This window comes from Malaclemys terrapin, chromosome 1 (genome assembly GCF_027887155.1).
Source record: "Malaclemys terrapin pileata isolate rMalTer1 chromosome 1, rMalTer1.hap1, whole genome shotgun sequence".
NCBI classification, from domain to species: Eukaryota; Metazoa; Chordata; order Testudines; family Emydidae; genus Malaclemys; species Malaclemys terrapin.
In genome coordinates, this window is record NC_071505.1 from 83,149,770 (window position 1) to 83,171,868 (window position 22,099).

At 43.4% G+C, this 22,099-nt stretch overlaps 1 protein-coding gene across 1 annotated transcript in view; it reads right to left on the reverse strand.

The window, feature by feature from the left end:
• CCDC38 (coiled-coil domain containing 38) overlaps positions 1-22,099 on the reverse strand; it is a 54,244-nt gene that overhangs the window by 31,486 nt on the left and 659 nt on the right. The window contains exons 2-7 of the mRNA XM_054028469.1: positions 18,340-18,436; positions 17,946-18,040; positions 14,229-14,403; positions 13,220-13,287; positions 5,280-5,443; positions 5,103-5,183 (exon numbers count right to left, since the gene is read on the reverse strand). Of these exons, the coding sequence (XP_053884444.1) occupies positions 5,103-5,183; positions 5,280-5,443; positions 13,220-13,287; positions 14,229-14,403; positions 17,946-18,040; positions 18,340-18,406 (650 nt within the window). The 5' untranslated portion in view covers positions 18,407-18,436. The remainder of the gene's footprint in view (positions 1-5,102; positions 5,184-5,279; positions 5,444-13,219; positions 13,288-14,228; positions 14,404-17,945; positions 18,041-18,339; positions 18,437-22,099) is intronic.

The following is a 22,099-nucleotide window of genomic DNA, read 5'->3' on the forward strand; positions in this document are numbered from 1 at the left end:
GTTTTTGGAATGTATTGGAGACAATTTTTTATTTCAGAAGGTGGAGAGAGCTATTAGGGGAGAGGCTGTTCTAGATTTGATATTGACAAATAGGGAAGAACTGGTTGAGAATTTGAAAGTGGAAGGCAGCTTGGGTGAAAGTGATCATAAAATGATAGAGTTCATGATTCTAAGGAATGGTTGGAGGGAGAACAGCAAAATAAAGACAATGGATTTCAAGAAGGCAGACGTTAGCACACTCAGGGAGTTGGTAGGTAAGATTCCATGGGAAGCAAGTCTAAGGGGAAAAACAATAGAAGACAGTTGGCAGCTTTTTAAAGAGACATTATTAAGGGCACAAGAGCATACTATCCCACTGTTTAGAAAAGATAGGAAGTATGGCAAGAAGTCGCCCTGGCGTACCCAGATCTTCAATGATCTAAAAATCAAAAAAGAGTCCTACAAAAAGTGGAAACTAGGTCAAATTACAAAGGATGAATATAAACAAATTACACAAGTATGTAGGGACAAAATTAGAAAGGCCCAGGCACAAAACGAAATCAAACTAGCTAGAGACATAAAGGGTAACAAGAAACCATTCTACAAATACATTAGAAGCAAGAGGAAGACCAAGGACAGGATAGGCCTGTTACTCAATGAGGGCGGGGAAATAATATCAGAAAATGTGGAAATGGCAGAGGTGCTTAATGACTTATTTGTTTTGGTTTTCATCAAGAAAGTTGGTGGTGATTGGACATCTAACATAGTGAATGCCAATGAAAATGAGGTAGGATCAGAAGAGGCTAAAATAGGAAATGAACAAGTTAAAAATTACTTGGACAAATTAGATGTCTTCAAATCACCAGGGCCTGATGAAATGCATCCTAGAATACTCAGGGAACTGACTGAGGAGATATCTGAGCCATTAAGCGAATATATTTGAAAAGTCATGGAAGACAGGAGAGATTCCAGAAGGCTGGAAAAGGGCAAATATAGTGCCAATCTATAAAAAGGGAAATAAGGACAACTCGGGGAATTACAGACCAATCAGTTTAACTTCTGTACCTGGAAAGATAATGGAGTAAATAATTAAGCAATTAATTTGCAAACATCTAGAAGATAATAAGATAAGTAACAGTCAGCATGGATTTGTCAAAAACAAATCGTATCAAACCAACCTGATAGCTTTCTTTGACAAGATAACAAACTTTGTGGATGGGGGAAAGCGGTAGATGTGGTATATCTTGACTTTAATAAAGCTTTTGATACTGGCTTGCCTGACCTTATCATAAACAAACCAGGGAAATGCAACCTAGATGGAGCTACTATAAGGTGGGTGCAAAACTGGTTGGAAAACCGTTCCTAGAGAGTAGTTATCAGTGGTGCAGAGTCATGCTGGAAGGGCATAACAAGTGGGGTACCACAGGGAACAGCTCTGGGTCCGGTTCTATTCAATATCTTCATCAATGATTTAGATAATGGCATACAGAGTACTTCTAAAGTTTGCGGACGATACCAAGCTGGGAGGGGTTGCAAGTGCTTTGGAGGATAGGATTGTGATGGGTTGGATCACAGAAACCCCCTTGGGGCTGCCAACTGATGTGCCAAGACTACTTCTGCCCCTGATTTCCCTGCCAGCTTGGGACTTGGGAAAGGACTGCCTAGGAAGGAGTACTGCAGAAAGCGATCTGGGGGTCATAGTGGACCACAAGCTAAATATGAGTCAACAGTGTAACACTGTTGCAAAAAAAGCAAACATCCTTCTTGGATGTATTAGCAGAAGTGTTGTAAGCAAGACATGAGAAGTAATTCTTCCGCTCTACTCTGCGCTGATTAGGCCTCAACTGAAGTATTGCGTCCAGTTCTAGGCACCACATTTCTGGAAGGATGTCGACAAATTGGAGAGAGTCCAGAGAAGAGTGACAAAAATGATTAAAGGTCTAGAAAACATGACCTATGAGGGAAGATTGAAAAAACTGGAGCGAAGGCACTACAAGACTGAGTGTGCTGTACCATAAACAAAAGATGGCAGTCATTACCAGGCAAGGGAGACGCTATATATGATGTCACTGCTAGGATGAGTCCCATATGAGTATGAGCTTGGCAGGACTGCTCTTCATGACACTGCCATCTCTGACCTCACATTTTTCCTGATTTTATCGGCAGTTAGATTATTTATTTATTTTAAAAAGTTATGAAGGCACGGTCAGAATTTTACCAGTAGCAGCTGACCAAGAAAACCCTGCCTTAGGAGGCTCATAGCAGACTTACTTGTAGAAATACTAATTTTACAAGTGCAATTTTCATTTTTTCTCAGCCCTGGCTTCCTGCCTGTCAAATGAACAATTAGTGAAGGGTAAGGGTAGGATAGGGTAAGGGTATTTGTGTAGTCAGATGTGTATATTTTGTCATATTTGAATGAAAATGTCTATATTTAGAGAGAATCTTCTTTTCCCATATCTCCTTTATTTATCAACCAATTTTGATAAAATTTGAAATGGAATCAGTTTTTTCTTTTTTAGAGGCCTCTCACATTGCAAGGCCCTAAGCTGTAGCTTAGTTAGTTTATGCCTTAATCTGGCGCTGTCTAAAGGCCTTGGCATTTTGGATAGAATGAGATGAACAGGGTACAAGTGGCATGTGTACTCTATATATGCTAGAGATATATCTTTAGAGTACTAGAAGGGGGGAGGGATAGCTCAGTGGTTTGAGCATTGGCCTACTAAACCCACTTAGGGATCTGGGGCAAAATCAGTACTTGGTCCTGCTAGTGAAGGCGGGGGGCTGGACTTGATGACCTTTTGGGGTCCCTTCCAGTTCTATGAGATAGGTATATCTCCATATATTATATGGCACAACTTTCCAAAGGAGTGCTAAATGTTAGAGTAAAACGATAGAAGAACTATTACCAAGGATTTGTGGAAAGAGAAATTTATTTTGACCAGAAAGATTTCTGGAGCTATAAGAACAGTGATGGGCAACCTGTGGGCCGCACCAGACCGTCAGGGTAATCTGATGGTGGGCTGCAAGACTGTTTGTTTATGCTGACCGTACGCAGGCATGGCCGCCCGCAGCTCCCAGTGGCCACGGTTGACCGTTCCCGGCCAATGGGAGCTGCGGGAAGCGATGGCCAGCACATCCCTGCAGTCCATGCCACTTCCCCCAACTCTCATTTGCCAGAAAGGGCAAATCACAGCCACTGAGAGCTGCGGGCAGCCATGCCTGCGTACGGTCAGCATAAACAAACAGTCTTGCGGCCCGCCAATGGATTACACTGATGGACCACAGGTCACCCACCACTGTATAAGAATATCCTTTTCCTCAACAACAGCAGTGTGGTTTTCATACAGAGGAACCAATTCAAAAATCTGCTTTTCTGTGGTAATGGTGACTAGAAAGGCCAGCCCTTGGCTTGTCTAACCTGTCATTCTGATTAATCTTGGCATCTGATAATACCTAAATGGAGAAGCCAATGTGCCTCCCTACAGAATGCCACCATGGCCAGTACTCATGTTTCTGTGGTGATTAGTTGTACAACTCCAACCAACCATCCTGGAGAAATTCTAGTATAGCTGAGATTACCAGAACTTTGTGATTGTCATTATATTTGTATTACAGTAGCATCTACAGTTCAGGGACCCACTGTACTGGCTACAATACAAACATTTTTCCTCTTTCCCCTCACATCAGAAACGTAAATTTGTCCACATCAATGAATGAGATTTCCTGGCTGTATTTTTAAATTTTTGTTATGCATGCATGGTGTTACCGCTGGCTGTTTACAGGGAGGAAGTAATATGCTATTCATCCTGGCGTGGGGACCACACAACCAAAGAGAGGCGTGGCTAAAAATACCTCACTGTGGAAGTAGCTTGACTGAGATCCCTGGGAGTCTGCACCCAAGTGAGTAGTGTAAGGACAAACTAGGACCACTTGGGCTTTTACTCGGTAAACAGGAGCCATTTTTAACATGAGAATGGATTTCTCACTTTCCCCTTTATCATTCCATGAAGGTTCAGCTTCCTGGGGTGGAATCCTCAGATGCCTCTCTTCTTGTAAAGTTCTCTCAAAAAGCTTTACAATGTGAAATGAAGAACTATATAAAACTAAATTATACTGAAGTATTTTGACATGTGGTTTTATCTTCCAAGTTTTGTCAGTCAGCTATACAAAATGACTAATATTTTGACTGATTTAAAATGAAGCACTGAGGGACAAATTCATCCCTACTGTAACTCCACAAAAGTGAATGGTATTATGTTAATGATGGGTTATTTAACAGTAACTAAATCCCCATACATTATTCTGTGTACAGATCTCAACTCTGGTGAGCTACCTGGATGCTAGCCATTATTAAAAAGAACTATGAACTCATTCTCAGTTTTTGCTTCAGACAATTTTCACACTAAAACCTAAAGTTTACATAGTAAGCGGAAAACATTCATAAACTAGATCCAGGGCAGACTGTCCTTTTTACCAGCTTAACAGCTTTGCTAGCAAAACTATGTCCCCACCCTCAAACTTGTGCATGTCCCAAGCTGAGAGAATCACTAATATTATCCTTAAACATATGCGCGTGCACACACACACACACACACACACTCTTCACTAAATACACAGTTCACACAAATAAAATACTAAAAAAACCCCACAACACACACACACACACACACACACACAAATCCAATCTAGCAAAACAGCACCTAACATTGGCGTGGCACAGAACACCATCACTCCTCACAAACCTGATCAGGTCAAATCCTGACACTGCCTACTGCCTCTTTGCAAGCCTACGGTGCAGTTGCCCTGCTCCCCACTTGTCTCCACTACTATCTTTGGTTATCGGTTTAAAGGAGTTTGGTCTGTCAAAATGAAGATACAGTATCATATTCTGTACTGCTGTAAAACAGTTAGGTCTGTGAAACTGTCTGCTGCACTTAACTCACTTCATGGGGATCAATGGGTGTGGGGGACAGGCCCAAACTGTGCACCTACAGAACAGCTCAATGTGGCAGTGGGTGAACCTCAAAGATTAATTCCCCCCAGAGTATTCTTCAGAAGAGGAGAATCTGCGCCACTGTTACCATAAAAAGAGGAGTACGTTTGTAACATAAAAGTCTCACCTTTTAATAGCGAAGAGTTCATTAATAGCAGACTTTACATCTGCTGCCATATCCATTTTAGATTTTGTTTCTTGGGCTGCACTAAAAAGTAACATGAAAGTATTACAGGGATGTAGGTGTACGGTTTTTGGTAGATCAAAAATTAAAACGAACATTAACTGTAATAGCGATTCTAACATTTTAAGTGCATCTGCAGAACTTCGGTCGTTTTCTTTCAGAAATTCCTCAAATGCAACTGTATCGTCTTCTAGCTTTGCTTCGGCAGAGCTGGCCTCTTTCTCAGCTTGCATTGCTAATTTCTCCAGCTTCTTTATAGTTTGTTTTTTTACTTTTACTGTGTACTATGAAAACAGAGTGGGGAAATGTTATGTACAAAATAATGTCCAAATGTATTTTGCATTTGTATTTCATCATTTCAGGGAGCAAAGTAAACTCAGCAAGATGTGCTCAGAGAGATAGGAATAGCTGTCCTAATTCAGACAAGGATCTAAAGCATGAATTAATGTCTAAAATATATTATTTCAATGCTAAGTTTACAGATACAGTGTCAAGAAATACAAAATACAAAATCAAGAATCCGATAGTTATATTTTTCACTCACACTATATATACCAAGCCTGATTCTCCATTGTCCTAAGGCTCCTTTATGCTGTTTTGGCAACAGAACGAGACCTTAGAGCAGTGGTTCCCAAACTTTAACAACCTGTGAACCCCTTTCATTAAAATGTTAAGTCTCACAAACCCCCTCCTAAAAATGAATATATCCAGGGATTTTCTCCTTTACCTGAGTATAAATTATAAAAGTAGTGATCTTGAAAATGTAAAATTTGTTTTTATGACATGCTTATTACACACTATTTATTATTAATTATTATTCATCATTACAGTATTTTATTACATTATGAAAACGGCAACACTCTTCCAAGATCTCACTTTCCTTTCGTAGCTTGTATCATTTTGAATAAGCCTGTTATAAGACAAGGCTCCTGTCAAGGCTGTATCCCCACTTTGAACTTTAGGTTACAAATGTGGGGGCCTGCATGAAAACTTCTAAGCTTAACTACCAGCTTAGCTCTGGTCCGCTGCCACCATTCCCAAAAACTAATTTCCTTCCCTGGGTAGCCTTGAGAAACCTTTCACCAATTCCCTGGTGAATACAGATCCAAACCCCTTGGATCTTAAAACAAGGAGAAATTAATCATTCCCCTCCTTCCTCCCACCAACTCCTGGTGAATACAGATCCAACCCCCTTGGATCTAAAAACAAGGAAAAATCCATCAGGTTCTTAAAAAGAAGACTTTTAATTAAAGAAAAAGGTAAAAATCATCTCTGTAAAATCAGTATGGAAAATAACTTTACAGGGTAATCAAACTTAAAGAGCTCAGAGGACCTCCCTCTAGCCTCAGGTTCAAAATATAGCAAACAAAGATAAACACTAGTAAAAGGTACATTTACAAGTTGAGAAAACAAAGTAGAACTAAGACGCCTTGCCTGGCTTTTTACTTACAAGTTTGAAATATGAGAGACTTGTTTAGAAAGATGGGGAGAACCTGGATTGATGTCTGGTCCCTCTCAGTCCCAAGAGCGAACGAACTCCCAAACAAAAGCACAAACAAAAACCTTCCCCCCCCAAGATTTGAAAGTATCTTGTCCCCTTATTGGTCCTTTGGGTCAGATGCCAGCCAGGTTACCTGAGCTTCTTAACCCTTTACAGGGAAAAGGATTTTGGAGTCTCTGGCCAGGAAGGATTTTATAGTACTGTACACAGGACAGCTGTTACACCCTTGATAGTTATGACAGCTCCTATGTTTCTTCAAGGAGTATCAGATGTGAACCAGCATGAAGGTATTTAAGAAGACAACTTGAAGAGTTCCTCCTACACAAGCATTCAGGTCTTGGGCAGTCCAGGCAAACAATGCATGTTACAACAAAGCTTAAGCTTATTGTTTTTAAAATTATTATGAAGAACACTAGCTGCCTATTTAATTTTAAAAACAGCAAAAAATATCCACTTCCCTTTCCATTTCTTATAAGGAGTCTTGAAGTTTAAATCTCAGTGTGATAGATATGCTTGCTTTGATCTGCTTAGCTCTTGGAAGTCCAGGGGCTCTGGGCTGCTGGCCCTATGGGGTCCCTATGGACAGCTCTGTCCGCCATTAGGGAATTTTTTCCCGAGAACCCCCTGTAACATTTCGTGAACCCCCAGTGGTTCACAAACCCCAGTTTGGGAACCACTGCCTTAGAGGTAACAGAGCTTTCCCCGGGGACTATCCTCAGTGTAAGGGAATTCCTCAGGCAGTACAGAGCTGGCAAAGTGACTCTGTACTGGTCCCCAGCCCAGGGGGCAGAGCTGCAGTCCTGCTGGAGTTCAGGGCCACCCAGAGGATTCAGGGGGCCTAGGGCAAAGCAATTTTGGGGGCCCAGTCCATAAAAAAAAGTTGCAATACTGTAGAATACAGTATTCTCGTGGGAGCCTCTGCAGGGCCCAGGGCCTGGGGCAAATTGCCCCACTTGCCCCTCCCTCTGCGCGGGCCTGCTGGAGTTAAAGAGTTAAAAGTTAATAGTATGGAAAACCCTGCACTGTCGTCTGTGATGTATATTCTTCAGATATACTGAGAATTTCTGTCTCCAGTGATATCAAAACTTCCAAGTAAGGTCTGACTTGTCACTGAATTGGTAATTGTAGAAAAAAAGCAACCCATCCAAACACTTTTATTATGATGAATGTGAGCCTTACTCAACTTTTTTACCAAATTCAGGGCCAAGTCCTTTAAATACTTAAATATGTGAGTTAGTTTTACTCACACAAGTAGTTAAGAAACATTTAAGACCCCCCCCCACTCTTAATCGACAATGTAGATAAATCTCTGATAATTTTCATATGATTTTACATTGTGCCTCTTCATATAACCTTGTGGTGGGTCTACCCACGTGTGACCTCTGTTTTCATGGGACTTTGTATCAAAGCCTCATTTAGAAACTTTGCATTGCCCTTGGTATAATATTATAGCCCCTAAGGATAGAATAAGATAGAAGAAAAATTTCTTTTTGCTAGCAGTAGAACAAGAGCTCTCCCCCCCCACTCTTAATCAATTGCCCTGTTGAATGAATGAGGTGTGGATGAGGAAGGCATGGAAGGCAGCACCTCCAGACAGCTTCAACTGTTGGAGAGGGGCTGGGAGCCAGACCCAAGGACAATAAAACGTGTCAAGTGGGCTCATTAAAAACAAGCAGACATACCGACGGCCTCGGGGGTTAGAAGCGAGCACCTTCTTTTGGAAACACCCTCTTTGCAGCATTGGGACAACACTCAAAAGAAAGCAGCACAAAGGACCAATGGACACAGACACAGAGTTTGAATCTGGTATAGATTTGCATAAGAGGAAAGCTGCTATAAAAGTGAGGTGTCTTGCAGAGGACCCCGGGTCTCGTCTTGTCAACATGGGAGCATCGATCCGGATCAGCAGAAGCCCGGCTCCACCCCCTCCTCCATCTAACTCACCTGGCCAGTGAAGTTAAGGGGAGCAACTAATTGGTAACAACAAGACGGAGTGTGTTTGTGTGTGTGTGTGAGTGTAAATGTAATATATTATATGCATATAATACAGTGTTAATGAATACATGTATTACTAATAAATGTGGCGTTTTGCCTTATTCCCCCTGAAAAGATCCTGTGCAGTACTTTAAGTACAACAATATGACATTGAGTAATCTCAGCCCTGGTCTACACTATGAGTTTAGGTCAAATTTAGCAGCGTTGGGTCGATTTAACCCAACACCCGTCCACACGACCAAGCCTGTTTTGTCGACTTAAAGGGCTCTTAAAATCTATTTCTGTACTCCTCCCCGGCGAGGGGTTTAATGCTAAAATCGACCTTGCTGGGTCGAATTTGGGGTAGTGTGGATGCAATTCGATGGTACTGGCCTCCGGGAGCTATCCTAGAATGCTCCATTGTGACCGCTCTGGACAGCACACTCAACTCAGATGCACTGGCCAGGTAGACAGGAAAAGCCCTGGGAACTTTTGAATTTCATTTCCTCTTTGGCCAGCTTGGCAAGCTCATCAGCACAGGTGGCCCTGGAGTCCCAGAATCGCAAAAGAGCTCCAGCATGGACCGAAAGGGAGGTACTGGATCTGATCGCTGTATGGGGAGAAGAATCCGTGCAGGCAGAACTCCAATCCAAAAGACAAAAAGCCAATATATTTGCCAAAATCTCCAAGGGCATGATGGACAGAGGCTACAACAGGGATACACAGCAATACCGCGTGAAAGTTAAGGAGCTGAGGCAAGCCTACCAAAAAACAAAGGATGCAAACGGTCACGCTGGGTCAGAGCCCCATACATGCCGGTTCTATGATGAGCTGCATGCAATTCTAGGGGTGGCCCCTACCACTACCCCACCACTGTCCGTGGACACCTGCAAGAGGGGAGTCTCACACAACAGGGATAAGGAGTTTGAAGATGAGGAGGTGGAGGAGATTGAGGATAGTGCACAGCAGGCAAGTGGAGAATCCCTTCTCCCCGGCAGCCAGGAGCTGTTCATCACCCTGGAGCCAATACCCTCCCAATCCTCCCAAGGCGAGCTCCCGGACCATGAAGCCAGAGAAGGAACCTTTGGTGAGTGTAACTTTGTAAATATAATACAGGGTTTAAAAGCAAGCGTGTTTAATGATTAATTTACCACGCCAAGCCAGTAGCAAGTAGTCTGGAATCATTGCAGAACAAAACCTTGCAGCGAATGGGCCCAGGCTTTGGCTGTTTGCCTTTGGCTGAAAATAAATCATCCCCACTGTTAGCCATGCGGTGGGGGGAGGCCCGTTCATGGCTGACCGGGATCTTCCCTGATACTAGCCACACGTGTGTGTGTGTGTGTGTGTGTAGCAATCATCCCAGAGAATTGGGGGAGGAGGGGTTGGATTGTGCTGCACATTCACCCTAAAACCGCAGCCCCTCCTTTTAAATGGCCAACCCAACGGGCTTTGCTTGGTATGGAAAAGGAGAGCACTGCTGTTTGAAACTGTTCCCACATGTTATGAAGGTTGAAGAAGCCGAAACCCTTTGCCTTACCATGGCTGCCTGCAAGCCGAATTCTGTTGCCCAGCCAAGCGTGTGTGATGTCTCACACCAAACCAGCAGGCACTCAATATAAGAGGCAAAATGCGACTGTGTAGCAAAAGCACATGTGCTATGTAATGTGAATCGCTTGATTGAGTGTGAAATAGTCTTCCCATTGTTCTCTAAAATGTATCTTTTTAAATACTACTCTCCCTTTTTTTCCTCCCGCAGCTGCAAATGTTTCTATGTTCCCCCTATCATCTCCGTCCCAGAGGCTAGCGCAGATAAGATGTCGAAAAAAACGCACTCGCGACGAGATGTTCTCAGAGCTCATGCAGTCCTTTCGCACTGAAAGAGCTCAGCAGAATGCATGGAGGCAAGCAATGGCAGAGTCCAGGAAAGCGTTAAATGAACGCAATGAGAGGAGAGAGGAGCACGCTGAGAGGAGGCAGGATGCAATGCTGAGGCTAATGGGGGAGCAAACTGACATGCTCAGGCATCTGGTGGAGCTGCAGAAAAGGCAGCAGGAGCACAGACCGCCGCTTCAGCCCCTGTATAACTGCCTGCCCTCCTCCCCAAGTTCCATAGCCTCCTCACCCAGACGCCCAAGAATGCAGGGGGAGAAAGGGGAGGAGGCTATAGGCACACAGCCACTCTACCCCAGAGGATTGCCCAAGCAACAGAAGGCTGGAATTCAATAAGTTTTGAAGTGTAGTGTGGCCTTGTCCTTCCCTCCTCCCCTCATTCACCATCCGACCTGGTGCTTCCCTCCTCACCCACCCCTCCTGGGCTGCCTTGCGAGTTTTCCCCCTATTTGTGTGATGAATTAATAAAGAATGCATGATATGGAAACAATAATGCCTTTATTGCCTCTGAAACCGGTGATCGAAGGGGAGAGGTCGGCTGGCTTACAGGGAAGTAGAGTCAACCAAGGGGGCGGGTTTTCATCAAGGAGAAACAAACAGAACTGTCACACCGTAGCCTGGCCAGTCATGAAACTGGTTTTCAAAGCTTCTCTGATGCGCAGAGTGCCCAGCTGTGCTCTTCTAGTCACCCTGGTGTCCGGCTGCACATAATCGGCTGCCAAGCGATTTGCCTCAACCGCCCACCCTGCTATAAACGTCTCCCCCTTATTCTCACAGATATTGTGGAGCACACAGCAAGCAGCAATAACAATGGGAATATTCGCCTAGTCAGTAAACTGCGCCAGTGAGCCTTTAAACGTCCAAATGCACATTCTAACACCATTCTGCACTTGCTCAGCCTATAGTTGAACTGCTCCTTACTACTGTCCAGGGTGCCTGTGTATAGCTTCATGAGCCATGGCATTAAGGGGTAGGCTGGGTCCCCAAGGATAACTATAGGCATTTCAACATCCCCAATGATAATTTTCTGGTCTGGGAAGTAAGTTCCCTCCTGTAGCTGTTCAAACAGACCAGAGTTCCTGAAGATGCAAGCGTCATGCACCTTTCCCGGCCATCCCACGTTGATGTTGGTGAAACGTCCCTTGTGATCCACCAGTGCTTGCAGCACCATTGAAAAGTACCTCGTCCGGTTCACGTACTGGCTGCCAAGGTGGTCTGGTCCCAAGTTAGGGATATGCGTTCCGTCTATCGCCCCACCACAATTAGGAAATCCCATTGCAGCAAAGCCATCCACTATGACCTGCACATTTCCCAGAGTCGCTACCCTTGATAGCAGCAGCTCAGTGATTGCGTTGGCTACTTGGATCACAGCAGCCCCCACAGTAGATTTACCCACTCCTAATTGATTCCCGACTGACCGGTAGCTGTCTGGCATTGCAAGCTTCCAGAGGGCTATCGCCACTCGCTTCTCAATTGTGTGGGCTGCTCTCATCTTGGTATTCTTGCGCTTCAGGGCAGGGAAAAGCAAATCACAAAGTTCCATGAAAGTGCCCTTACGCATGCAAAATTTTTGCAGCCACTAGGAATCATCCCAGACCTGCAACACTATGCAGTCCCACCAGTCTGTGCTTGTTTCCCGGGCCCAGAATGCGTTCCACGGCATGAACCTGCCCCATTACCACCATGATGTCCAAATTGCCAGGGCCCGTGCTTTGAGAGAAGTCTGTGTCCATGTCCTCATCACTATCGTGATCGTGCTGTTGTCGCCTCCTCGCCTGCTTTTGCAGGTTCTGCACATACTGCAGGATAATGCGTGACGAGTTTACAATGCTCACCACAGCAGCGGTGAGCTGAGCGGGCTCCATGCTTGCCGTGATATGGCGTCTGCAGGACAGCAGAGTTGCAGCGGAAGCGGTGGAGGACGATGGTTAGCACCATGTACATTTCCCGAGGAAGAACATACGTACCCGGGAGCCCATGACAGAAAACATGGAGAAATTTGCTATCGAGGCAATAGCAGCAGAGCGGAGTTGCAGCGGAAGCAGTGTATGATGATGGTTTGCAGATCTACTGCACCGTCTGCTGCCAGCAGCTCCCAGGACACAACAGCGGCGGTGTCGGTGAGCTGACCTGAGTGGGCTGCACGCTTGCCATGGTATGGTGTTTGCGCGGAAAAAAAGCGCAAAATGATTGTCTGCCGTTGCTTTCACGGAGAGAGGGGAGACTGACGACATGTACCCAAAACCACCCGTGACAATGTTTTTTGCCCCATCAGGCATTGGGAGCTTAACCCAGAATTCCAATGACTGCGGGAACTGTGGGATAGCTACCCACAGTGCACCGCTCCGTAAGTCGATGCTAGCCATGGTAGTGTGGACACACTCCGCCGACTTAATGCGCTTAGTGTGGACATACGAAATCGACTGTATAAAATTGATTTATAAAAATCGACTTTATAAAATCGACCTAATTTCATAGTGTAGACATACCCTTACTGTGTTTGCAGGTTTAGACATGCAGACTAGTGTGGAACCTCCAGTCAAGATGCCTCTTACCATCACAAAAATTCAGACTTAGAGATAAACAGAAATATTCTAATCTAGTTACTTGCACTATTTTTATTTCACTTAGTGTGCTTTTATAACTACATTTTTCAGAAAACACCAGCCTTAAGAACAACAACATTGTAGGGTACCTGCAGCAGAAACAACTCCTTCTGTTCCTTGATATAATCTGTTAAAGATTGTTTGTCACTTTGGCAACCTTTTAAGAAAATTTAAATGTTGTTAAAATTAATCTGATGATGTTACTATTATTCCTCCAAATTCCATGGTACAAGATCCCATAAATTACATTTGCATTCAAAGATTTACCGTACATGTTTATATCTTATTTAGGTTGATAAGCAAAAAATGACATCAAAAGAAGTCTTACTGGGATTAGTCTCAAAGAATTGACTAGACTTCCCAATGCTCTAATTTTGAAAACAGCACATTACATAAAGGAACAGCTTTTTGCAGCAGACTAATTCTTAGTACAGTGGTCTCCAAACTGTGGGGCATGCCCCCCCAAGGGGCACAGAGGAACATTGGAGGGGGGGGATGTGGCAGGGCCCAGGTCACCTCCCAAAGGGGATGGGGAGGGAGTGCCACCCAGCCCCGCTCTGCCGCCAGCCCAGCTCCACTCTGCCCCCTGCTCCGCCCCCAGCCCAGCTCTGCCCTCATTCCCTCTCTGCCTCCAGGCCAGCTCCGCCTCTAGCCCCAGCTCCTTTCCCATCCCCAGTTCAGCCCCCAGATCTGCCTTCAGCCCAAGCTCCTCTGCTGAGGAAGCCAGGGCTGTGCAGAAATGGAAGGGTGGGGGGGGACACAAACAGATTCCGTTACTGGCAAGGGGGTGGGGTGGGGGGGGGGAGTTTGGGCACCATTGTATTAGTAACAGACTGTGGTGGTGGTGAAATGGGGATGCAAACATATGCATTCTCTTCAAAAAAACAGTCAGATCCTGCACCCAAATCCCTTTGCCTATATGGAGCTCCACTGAAATCAATGGGGTTCTATGCAGGTGCAGGGGTCCACTTACAGGGATCCAGTTACAGAATCTGGTCCTAAATGACAGATTCAGTTGTATGATAGATGAAAATCAATGTCGAGGTAAGCAACTCTGACATGTGTATAACAAAATATAAGCTAAAAGAGCGTACTCACATTTTGCAAAAGTAAGAGCCCAGTTGGGACCAGAAGTAATATACCCTTTATCTATTGTAGCCCGGGTCTCTCTTTCAATGACTGAGTCCATCTTTTTCACAGAGTCTCGAGACTTTGCTCGTGATGAAAATGTGCTCTTTTCATGGACCTTCAAATTCTGTTGAGCTATTCTATCCTGCATTTACAGATTTTCAGATAAGTGTGTTTATTAATGACACTATGAGCTCTTCGGGTAGGGACTTACCTTTCTGTAAAATACCATACATCTACAGCACTGTATAAATAATAACTCAGGGCCCTATTCTGCCACCCATATTCCATTTATTACCAAGTCCTGTAAAGATTTATGCATGTGTTTAACTTTACTACTATGAGTTGCTCCATTGATTTCAATAGAACCACTCATGGTGGTAAAGTCTAGCACATGTGTAAGTCTGCAGGCCTGTGGCCTTAGTCTGCAAGTAGTCTCATTGGTCTTAATGGGACTACAATACAGGTAGAGTAAGATACTCAGTGTGAGTAAGGGTGGTAGAATCTGGCCCTTAGCTTGTACACAATAATGGCCCTGAATATATAAGCACTCTTTCCATTTGCTGAAACAGTTCAGAAGAACGGAGTGTCTATGAATATTCATACACATATAGTTGTATTAGATATATAAATTAAGATGCTATGTGAATTCATCTTTAAAGTACATTGCATAAAAGTCACTAAAAGAATAAGCTTTCATAAATTTCTTTAAGTTATTTAATTTATTTATTATTAGAAACAAAAGAGATCAGAAAGATCTCACAAAACTAAGTGATTGGGCAACAAAATGGCAAATGAAATTTAATGTGGATAAATGTAAAGTAATGCACATTGGAAAAAATAACCCCAACTATACATACAATATGATGGGGGCTAATTTAGCTACAAGAAGTCAGGAAAAAGATCTTGGAGTCATCGTGGATAGTTCTCTGAAGATGTCCACGCAGTGTGCAGAGGTGGTCAAAAAAGCAAACAGGATGTTAGGGATCATTAAAAAGGGGATAGAGAATAAGACTGAGAATATATTATTGCCCTTATATAAATCGATGGTACGCCCACATCTCAAATACTGCATACAGCTGTGGTCTCCTCATCTCAAAAAAGATATACTGGCACTAGAAAAGGTTCAGAAAAGGGCAACTAAAATGATAAGGGGTTTGGAACGGGTCCCATATGAGGAGAGATTAAAGAGGCTAGGACTCTTCAGCTTGGAAAAGAGGAGACTAAGGGGGGATATGGTAGAGGTATATAAAATCATGAGTGATGTGGAGAAAGTGGATAAGGAAAAGTTATTTACTTATTCCCATAATACAAGAACTAGGGGTCACCAAATGAAATTAATAGGCAGCAAGTTTAAAACAAATACAAGGAAGTTCTTCTTCACGCAGCGCACAGTCAACTTGTGGAACTCCTTACCTGAGGAGGTTGTGAAGGCTAGGACTATAACAGCCTTTAAAAGAGAACTGGATAAATTCATGGTGGTTAAGTCCATTAATGGCTATTAGCCAGGATGGGTAAGGAATGGTGTCCCTAGTCTCTGTTTGTCAGAGGATGGAGATGGATGGCAGGAGAGAGATCACTTGATCATTGCCTGTTAGGTCCATTCCCTCTGGGGCACCTGGCATTGGCCACTGTCGGTAGACAGGATACTGGGCTAGATGGACATTTGGTCTGACCCGGTACGGCCGTTCTTATGTTCTTATGTTCTTAAACATAGAAATTAGAGATGAAGAACTGGTCATTTCATCAGTGCAAGATTACGCACTACAGTACATATATTATGTAGTATGTACTCCTAACAAGTTGTGTGTGTGTGTGTGTGTGTGTGTGTGTGTTAGCTATTTAGGGTCGGCTTTTGGGTTTGGATTTTTTTAATCTTTTGAAGCCCTCATATTCTGAAGAACAACAGCCAGAGAAGGTTATAAAGTCTAGCTGAGAAGCAACTAAAGCACCAGCTGTTGTTGGGAGTTAAACAGCTTGAACTATAATTCTGTGCTGGGCAGACCACTGGCAGCCAGGACACCACAAAAGCCGATTCAACAAGATACTTAAGCACATAAGTACTCCCATTGACTTCACTGAGGGCATGTCTACACTGCCGCACAGGTCTAACTAAAGGGCTGTGAATAGCACTGTGCAACGAAGTGCTGCACTGTAACGCCCCTGTGTGGACTCTGCAAATACAAACTTATACGTCCCGAGTTCACACTACTGCAGGAAGTTTGCACCTGCAGTGTCCACACAGGGGAGTTACAGCGCAGCACTTTGGTGCGCACTGCTATTTGCACCCCCTTAGTCCAAACTGCGGGGCAGTAAAGACATGCCTTGAGACATGCAAAAACATGATCTAAACCAAAGCGTCCCTAGCCTCTATTTTCCAGAAGCTGGGAATGGGTGATGGGGATGGATCACTTGATGATTACCTGTTCTGTTCATTCCCTCTGAAGCACCTGGCCTTGGCCACTGTCAGAAGACAGGATCCTGGGCTAGATGGACCATTGGTCTGACCCAGTATAGTTGTTCTTATACTACTCACATGTTTAAAGTTAGGCACATGCTTAAGTTCCTTGCTGAATTGGGATCTAAATCAGTAGGGAGCTGGGGGACCTACAAAAAAATTGAACGAGACAACTTGGCTTTGGAATGCTGGCCTGAGGGAGAATGTTTCATTTTCTATTCTACTGGGTTTGAAGCATGCAAAGTTTCTGGGCACAATGGGAAGGGGGTATGGAGTTCCATCATTTTTACTTTTGTGAAGTTATGACAAAAATATTTTACACTGAGAAAGTAAGTTTTACACAAAACCTAACTGGTCTGAAATAATGTGAAGTCCAAGAGTGTATAACAAATTTGCATTTGTTCTTTGGATTGGTTCCAGAAATTTAGAAACAAGTTCAGTTAAATCAATGCAATTTCTGAATTCAGACGAGCCCAAAGGCTGTGGTCAGCCCTGATGGGTCAGTGACCTACAATACCTTTGCAGTTAGGACACAAGCTTAAAACCATTCAACAAAACTCACTAACAAAAAACAATTCTCAGGAGTCCCATAGTCTCCTCCTGTATGAGTGAACTTCAGATCATTTTGCAAATATTAATAAATTTAGCCATACACTAAAACAGTATGGGAAGAAAGTATTATGAATCCCATTTTACAGATGAGGAAACTGAGGCACAGAGCTATTATGTGACTTACTCAAAGTCACACAGAAAGTCTATGGCAAAGTCAAGACTACAACTCAGAATACTTTAGCCTGCTTACCCACTAAACCATACTTCAGCTCTTAGACTGAACGTTCTAGAAATATGCTACTGGATGACTGTATCTGGGGCAGCCTGATTTTTCCAGTGTTTTGAAAGCATGTACTTCCTTTGAGAAACTATTGCAGGAATACTACATATACACATCCAGCATCAGGTAAAAGAAATTTAAAATGCAGTATTTACTACCATAAACGTTTTTAACACATTGTACTAAACTGATTTTCCCTCACATTATTCCTAATTTGGGAGATGGGGGGAAGTATTTATCTGCAGACTTTTAACCACTTTAATTGTTTTGTTTGGTGAAATGAGTTCCTTTCCCCCTAAACAGGGGAACTTGACAGTTTTAGGTTAAGTACCTTAAATTAATAACATACATAGACTTAGCATGGGCTCTGACAATTAAAACTGATACAAATGCATACCTCTTCTTTGGCCCTACACTCAATGTCTCTGTAAAGAAATGGCTTGCAGTCCACAATTGTAAAAGGAGTCTTCTTTTGATTATCAGTGTCATAGTCTATAAAATATGAAAGGAAAAAAAATAATATTCTGATACCTTTAAAACACCACCATGTAAAATACAGTCCAAAAGGTTGTTTTAGTGGAATATTAAGCTTGTGATTCAAACTCAGGAAATTAGAGTGTGCATTCCTTTGTCACTCTTCACTCTATCCTCTCCCATATACATAATTCATAAGTGCTGTACTGCGAATGTCACCCTTCGAGCACAAGCCCCTTCTCACAGTTGTTAAGCATTACACAAAATTCACATATGGTGTTTACTTATTTATTTTTTTAATCAAAACATTTTTTTACCAAAACTAACGCTCTGAAGTCTAGGAGTCTGGGACTGGGACGGTGGAAATAAGGCTTCTGATGCCATCCCTACTTTCTGAAATTCCTTCGGGAACTGCTGAAATAGACAAAATGGAAAAAAGCATTAGCATTAGAATATTAAATCTGGTAAATTCTTGAGGCCAGCTTGTCTTTTGGTCTATGCATAGAGACAAATTGAGTAGTAAGGCACATCATTAAATACAAACATAGGTTTGGGTTTTATGCACATACAAAGGTGTACTTGCAAGTTTTCTGTGAGCACAATATGGAGACCTGTTAAATACTGAACCCAAAATATCTGTGGAATAATTGAAGCAGTTTTAGCAATACATACCACTGTAGGGTCTCTCATCAATTTCTATTTTAATGCATAAAATAGTGTCCCGAGACTGCCAGAATATCCAGCAAGAACTCCTGAACAGCTCAGGGACATAGGATGGGATTCACAAAGTTACTCAGGTGCCTAAACCCCACACTTAGTTGCCTAAATCTTAGGCACCTAAGTCCCAGGTTAGGCTCCACTGAGATTCACAAAACTCCCACCCCTACTCTGTAGGGGCCTAACCTCGTCTGGCACCTATGTTTCTGCCTCTGAGCATGAGCACTGCTGCCTGACTCTAAGTGTCCTGGTGCCTATCTCCCGCCTAAGCCTCAGCGTGATGCACTAACCACATTCGCCCATCTATCTCATGTGAGGTGCCCAAGCTGGTAGGCGTGCTCAGATGCTGCCTATCGGCTCAGGTCACATTCCAAATCCAGCCAGAGGAGAAGGTGATGGTGCTGCCACCACCCACTTTCTAACTTTTGGCTCAGTGGCTAGAGAACTCACCCAGGGTGGGGGAGACCCATATTCAACTCTCCCCTCTGCCTGAGGGAAAGAAAGGATTTAAAGATGGGTGGGTCTCCCATCTCTCAGGAGAGTGTTCTAATCACTGAACTATGGGATAGTCTGAAGTGGAACTCCCTCAATCTCTCCTGCTGAAGCAATTTCCCTGGGGATAAACTGGAGCAGCAGGACAGAACCCTGGGTCTCCCATATAGGTGCCCTAACCACTAGGCTACAGAGTTAGTCTGTCCCTCTCTGATCCAATGACTCTTTAATTATTTAATCTACAGTGGAACAGCTTCTACAGGAGAGATTTAGGGAGCCCCCATCAGAATATCCCAGAGCTCAATGGTTTGATCACTCTCCTGAGAAGTGGGAGACCCCTTTTCCAATCCTTTCTCCTCATCAGACAGACAAGGAAATTGAAGCTTTGTCACCCACATCCCAGGTGAGTGCTCTAACCACTGGGCTAAAAGTTATAAAGCAGGCAGCAGCAGCAGCACCTCCTCCTCTAGCCATTTGTGTGTAGTTAGGCACCTGCCTAACTCATTCTCACAAGAAAATGCCTTAAAAAGCTGCCTGACTCCAGGAGAGGGGTTCCCAGTTTATGAATTGCTAACAAAGATAGGTGCCCAAGTCCTAGCTACAGGGAGGCGCCTACCTCTGAGAGAGAGGGACAGGGCTTTGCACACACTCCTGTTGTTGCCATCTCCCATTGGCTAGCTTAGACAGCTTCCTACTAAGTATGCTGGCTTTTCTGAATCACAGTCTAAGGCACCTATCTCTGTCCATTTATTGTATAGGGAGCCTACGTGCCTAACTCAGGCTTTGTGAACCACAGTGACAACATGTTCCTGTGATTTTCTAGGCACCTAAAAGTTAGGCCTTATGACCCTGAGCATCATAATGCCCAAACCTCTTTGTGAATCTAGCCCACACTCCTTTAATCCTCAACCAACCCAGCAGCTAAACCGCTGTCTGCTTCAAGGAGGAAAATGTTTACAAAGAAGCCCTGCCTCTCCATCTTTGCCCAGGCTCACCACTGGGAGCATGATGCCATATCATTAAAGATTTCCAAACACCGTCAATTACTAAAGAATTTAAACTACCTTCAAAATATTTGTCCCTACCTCACAGTTTGTCTCATCTGAAGAAGAGGTTAGCTCAATAAGGCACATCCAAGAAGCCTAGCACACCTACTCTTTTTTGTTTATATACACAAAAATGTGTTGATATTATATTTTAATCTACATGTTACAAGAAAAATATTGACAAACTGGAGGGAGTCTAGAGAAGAGCAACAAAAATACTCATGGTAATAGAGAGACCATTGTATGAAAAAAATTAAAAGAACAAAGCAATGACTAAACAGGAGAATGCAACTGTAATCTACAAATATTTTATGGGCATACACATTAAGGAAGAAACGATTTACTGTGATATATAGGAGTCTGCCTAAAAGTGAAAGGTTGAAACAAAGAAATGGAAAATTTTGGACCAATACCAAGAAAATCTTCCTGCCGGTGAGATGTGTTAGGCTGTGAAACAAACAATAAAGAGTCCTGTGGCACCTTATAGACTAACAGATGTATTGGAGCATAAGCTTTCGTGGGTGAATACCCACTTCATCAGACGCATGTAATGGAAATTTCCAGAGGCAGGTATAAATATGCAGGCAAGAATCAGTCTGGAGATAATGAGGTTAGTTCAATCAGAGAGGGTGAGGCCCTCTTCTAGTAGTTGAGGTGTGAACACCAAGGGAGGAGAAACTGCTTTTGTAGTTGGCTAGCCATTCACAGTCTTTGTTTAATCCTGAACTGATGGTGTCAAATTTGCAAATGAACTGAAGCTCAGCAGTTTCTCTTTGAAGTCTGGTCCTGAAGTTTTTTTGCTGTAGGATGGCTTACAGTATACTGGGGAAAGTTGTGATAGTCCAATTATTCTGGTCTTCTAAATGTAGAGTGGACAAAGCACTAGTGTACCGGTGGTATAGAACAATCCTGCATTAACAGGGAGATGGGATGGATGATCTAATAAGCCTCGTCCACCTCTAAGGTTTGAGAATGTTGTAGAGTCCTGGAAGATGATTGGCTGGCAAGAAGGTACATTTATATTGACCTACCAATAGCACAAGGAAAATCTGGGGAAAGATTTCAAACTTACGCACTTAAAGTTAGATTTTGGCACTTAAATAAAAATTGCCCAATTTCCAGAGGTGTTGAGCACCCACAGAGTTCCAACTGACCTTAGTGGAATTTGTAAGTGCTCAATTCTTCTGGAAATAAGGCCACTTTCATTTAGGTCTAAATATGGAATTAGAAACCTAACTTTAGACACTCAGGTTAGAAGATTTTGTCTCTTTTCTTTGAAGAGAGAGAACCTAAAATGTTCATTTTGTGAGTAAAAATTCCTACTAAAACTCTCCTGTCTCCAGCTCTATAAGGGCAGTAAAATCTAACGTTTCTTTTTAATCTTGGTGGAAATCAGATAAATGATAATTCCCTAACCAAGTTTGGCAAGGCCATCAGTCACACATGGGGCTGGATTCCTGTGACTCTGGGCAGGCCAGGAACTTTAAGGGTGAACATTCCAAATTAAGAACCAAAACATTCCAGGCACCTCAGTCTAACTGTAACATGAAAATAAGCAGATGATATCTGCATTTCCATTCCCACCACAAAGCAGGATCAACCCGCCACTTGGGGGATTTGCCTAGCAAGGGAAAATCTCCAGCTGGCACAGAGCCAGGATAGGACATGTGGCCAGAACCCCACTTCCACTCTAGCAAACCCCAACCAGCACATCGGCCCCACTGGGGATATTACAAGCCAGTACCATTTGCCCAGGAGTCCTTCTGGTGGAGCTCTAAATTGCAGTAGAGGAACCTCTACCCAAACCCAGGCTGGAGAGAGC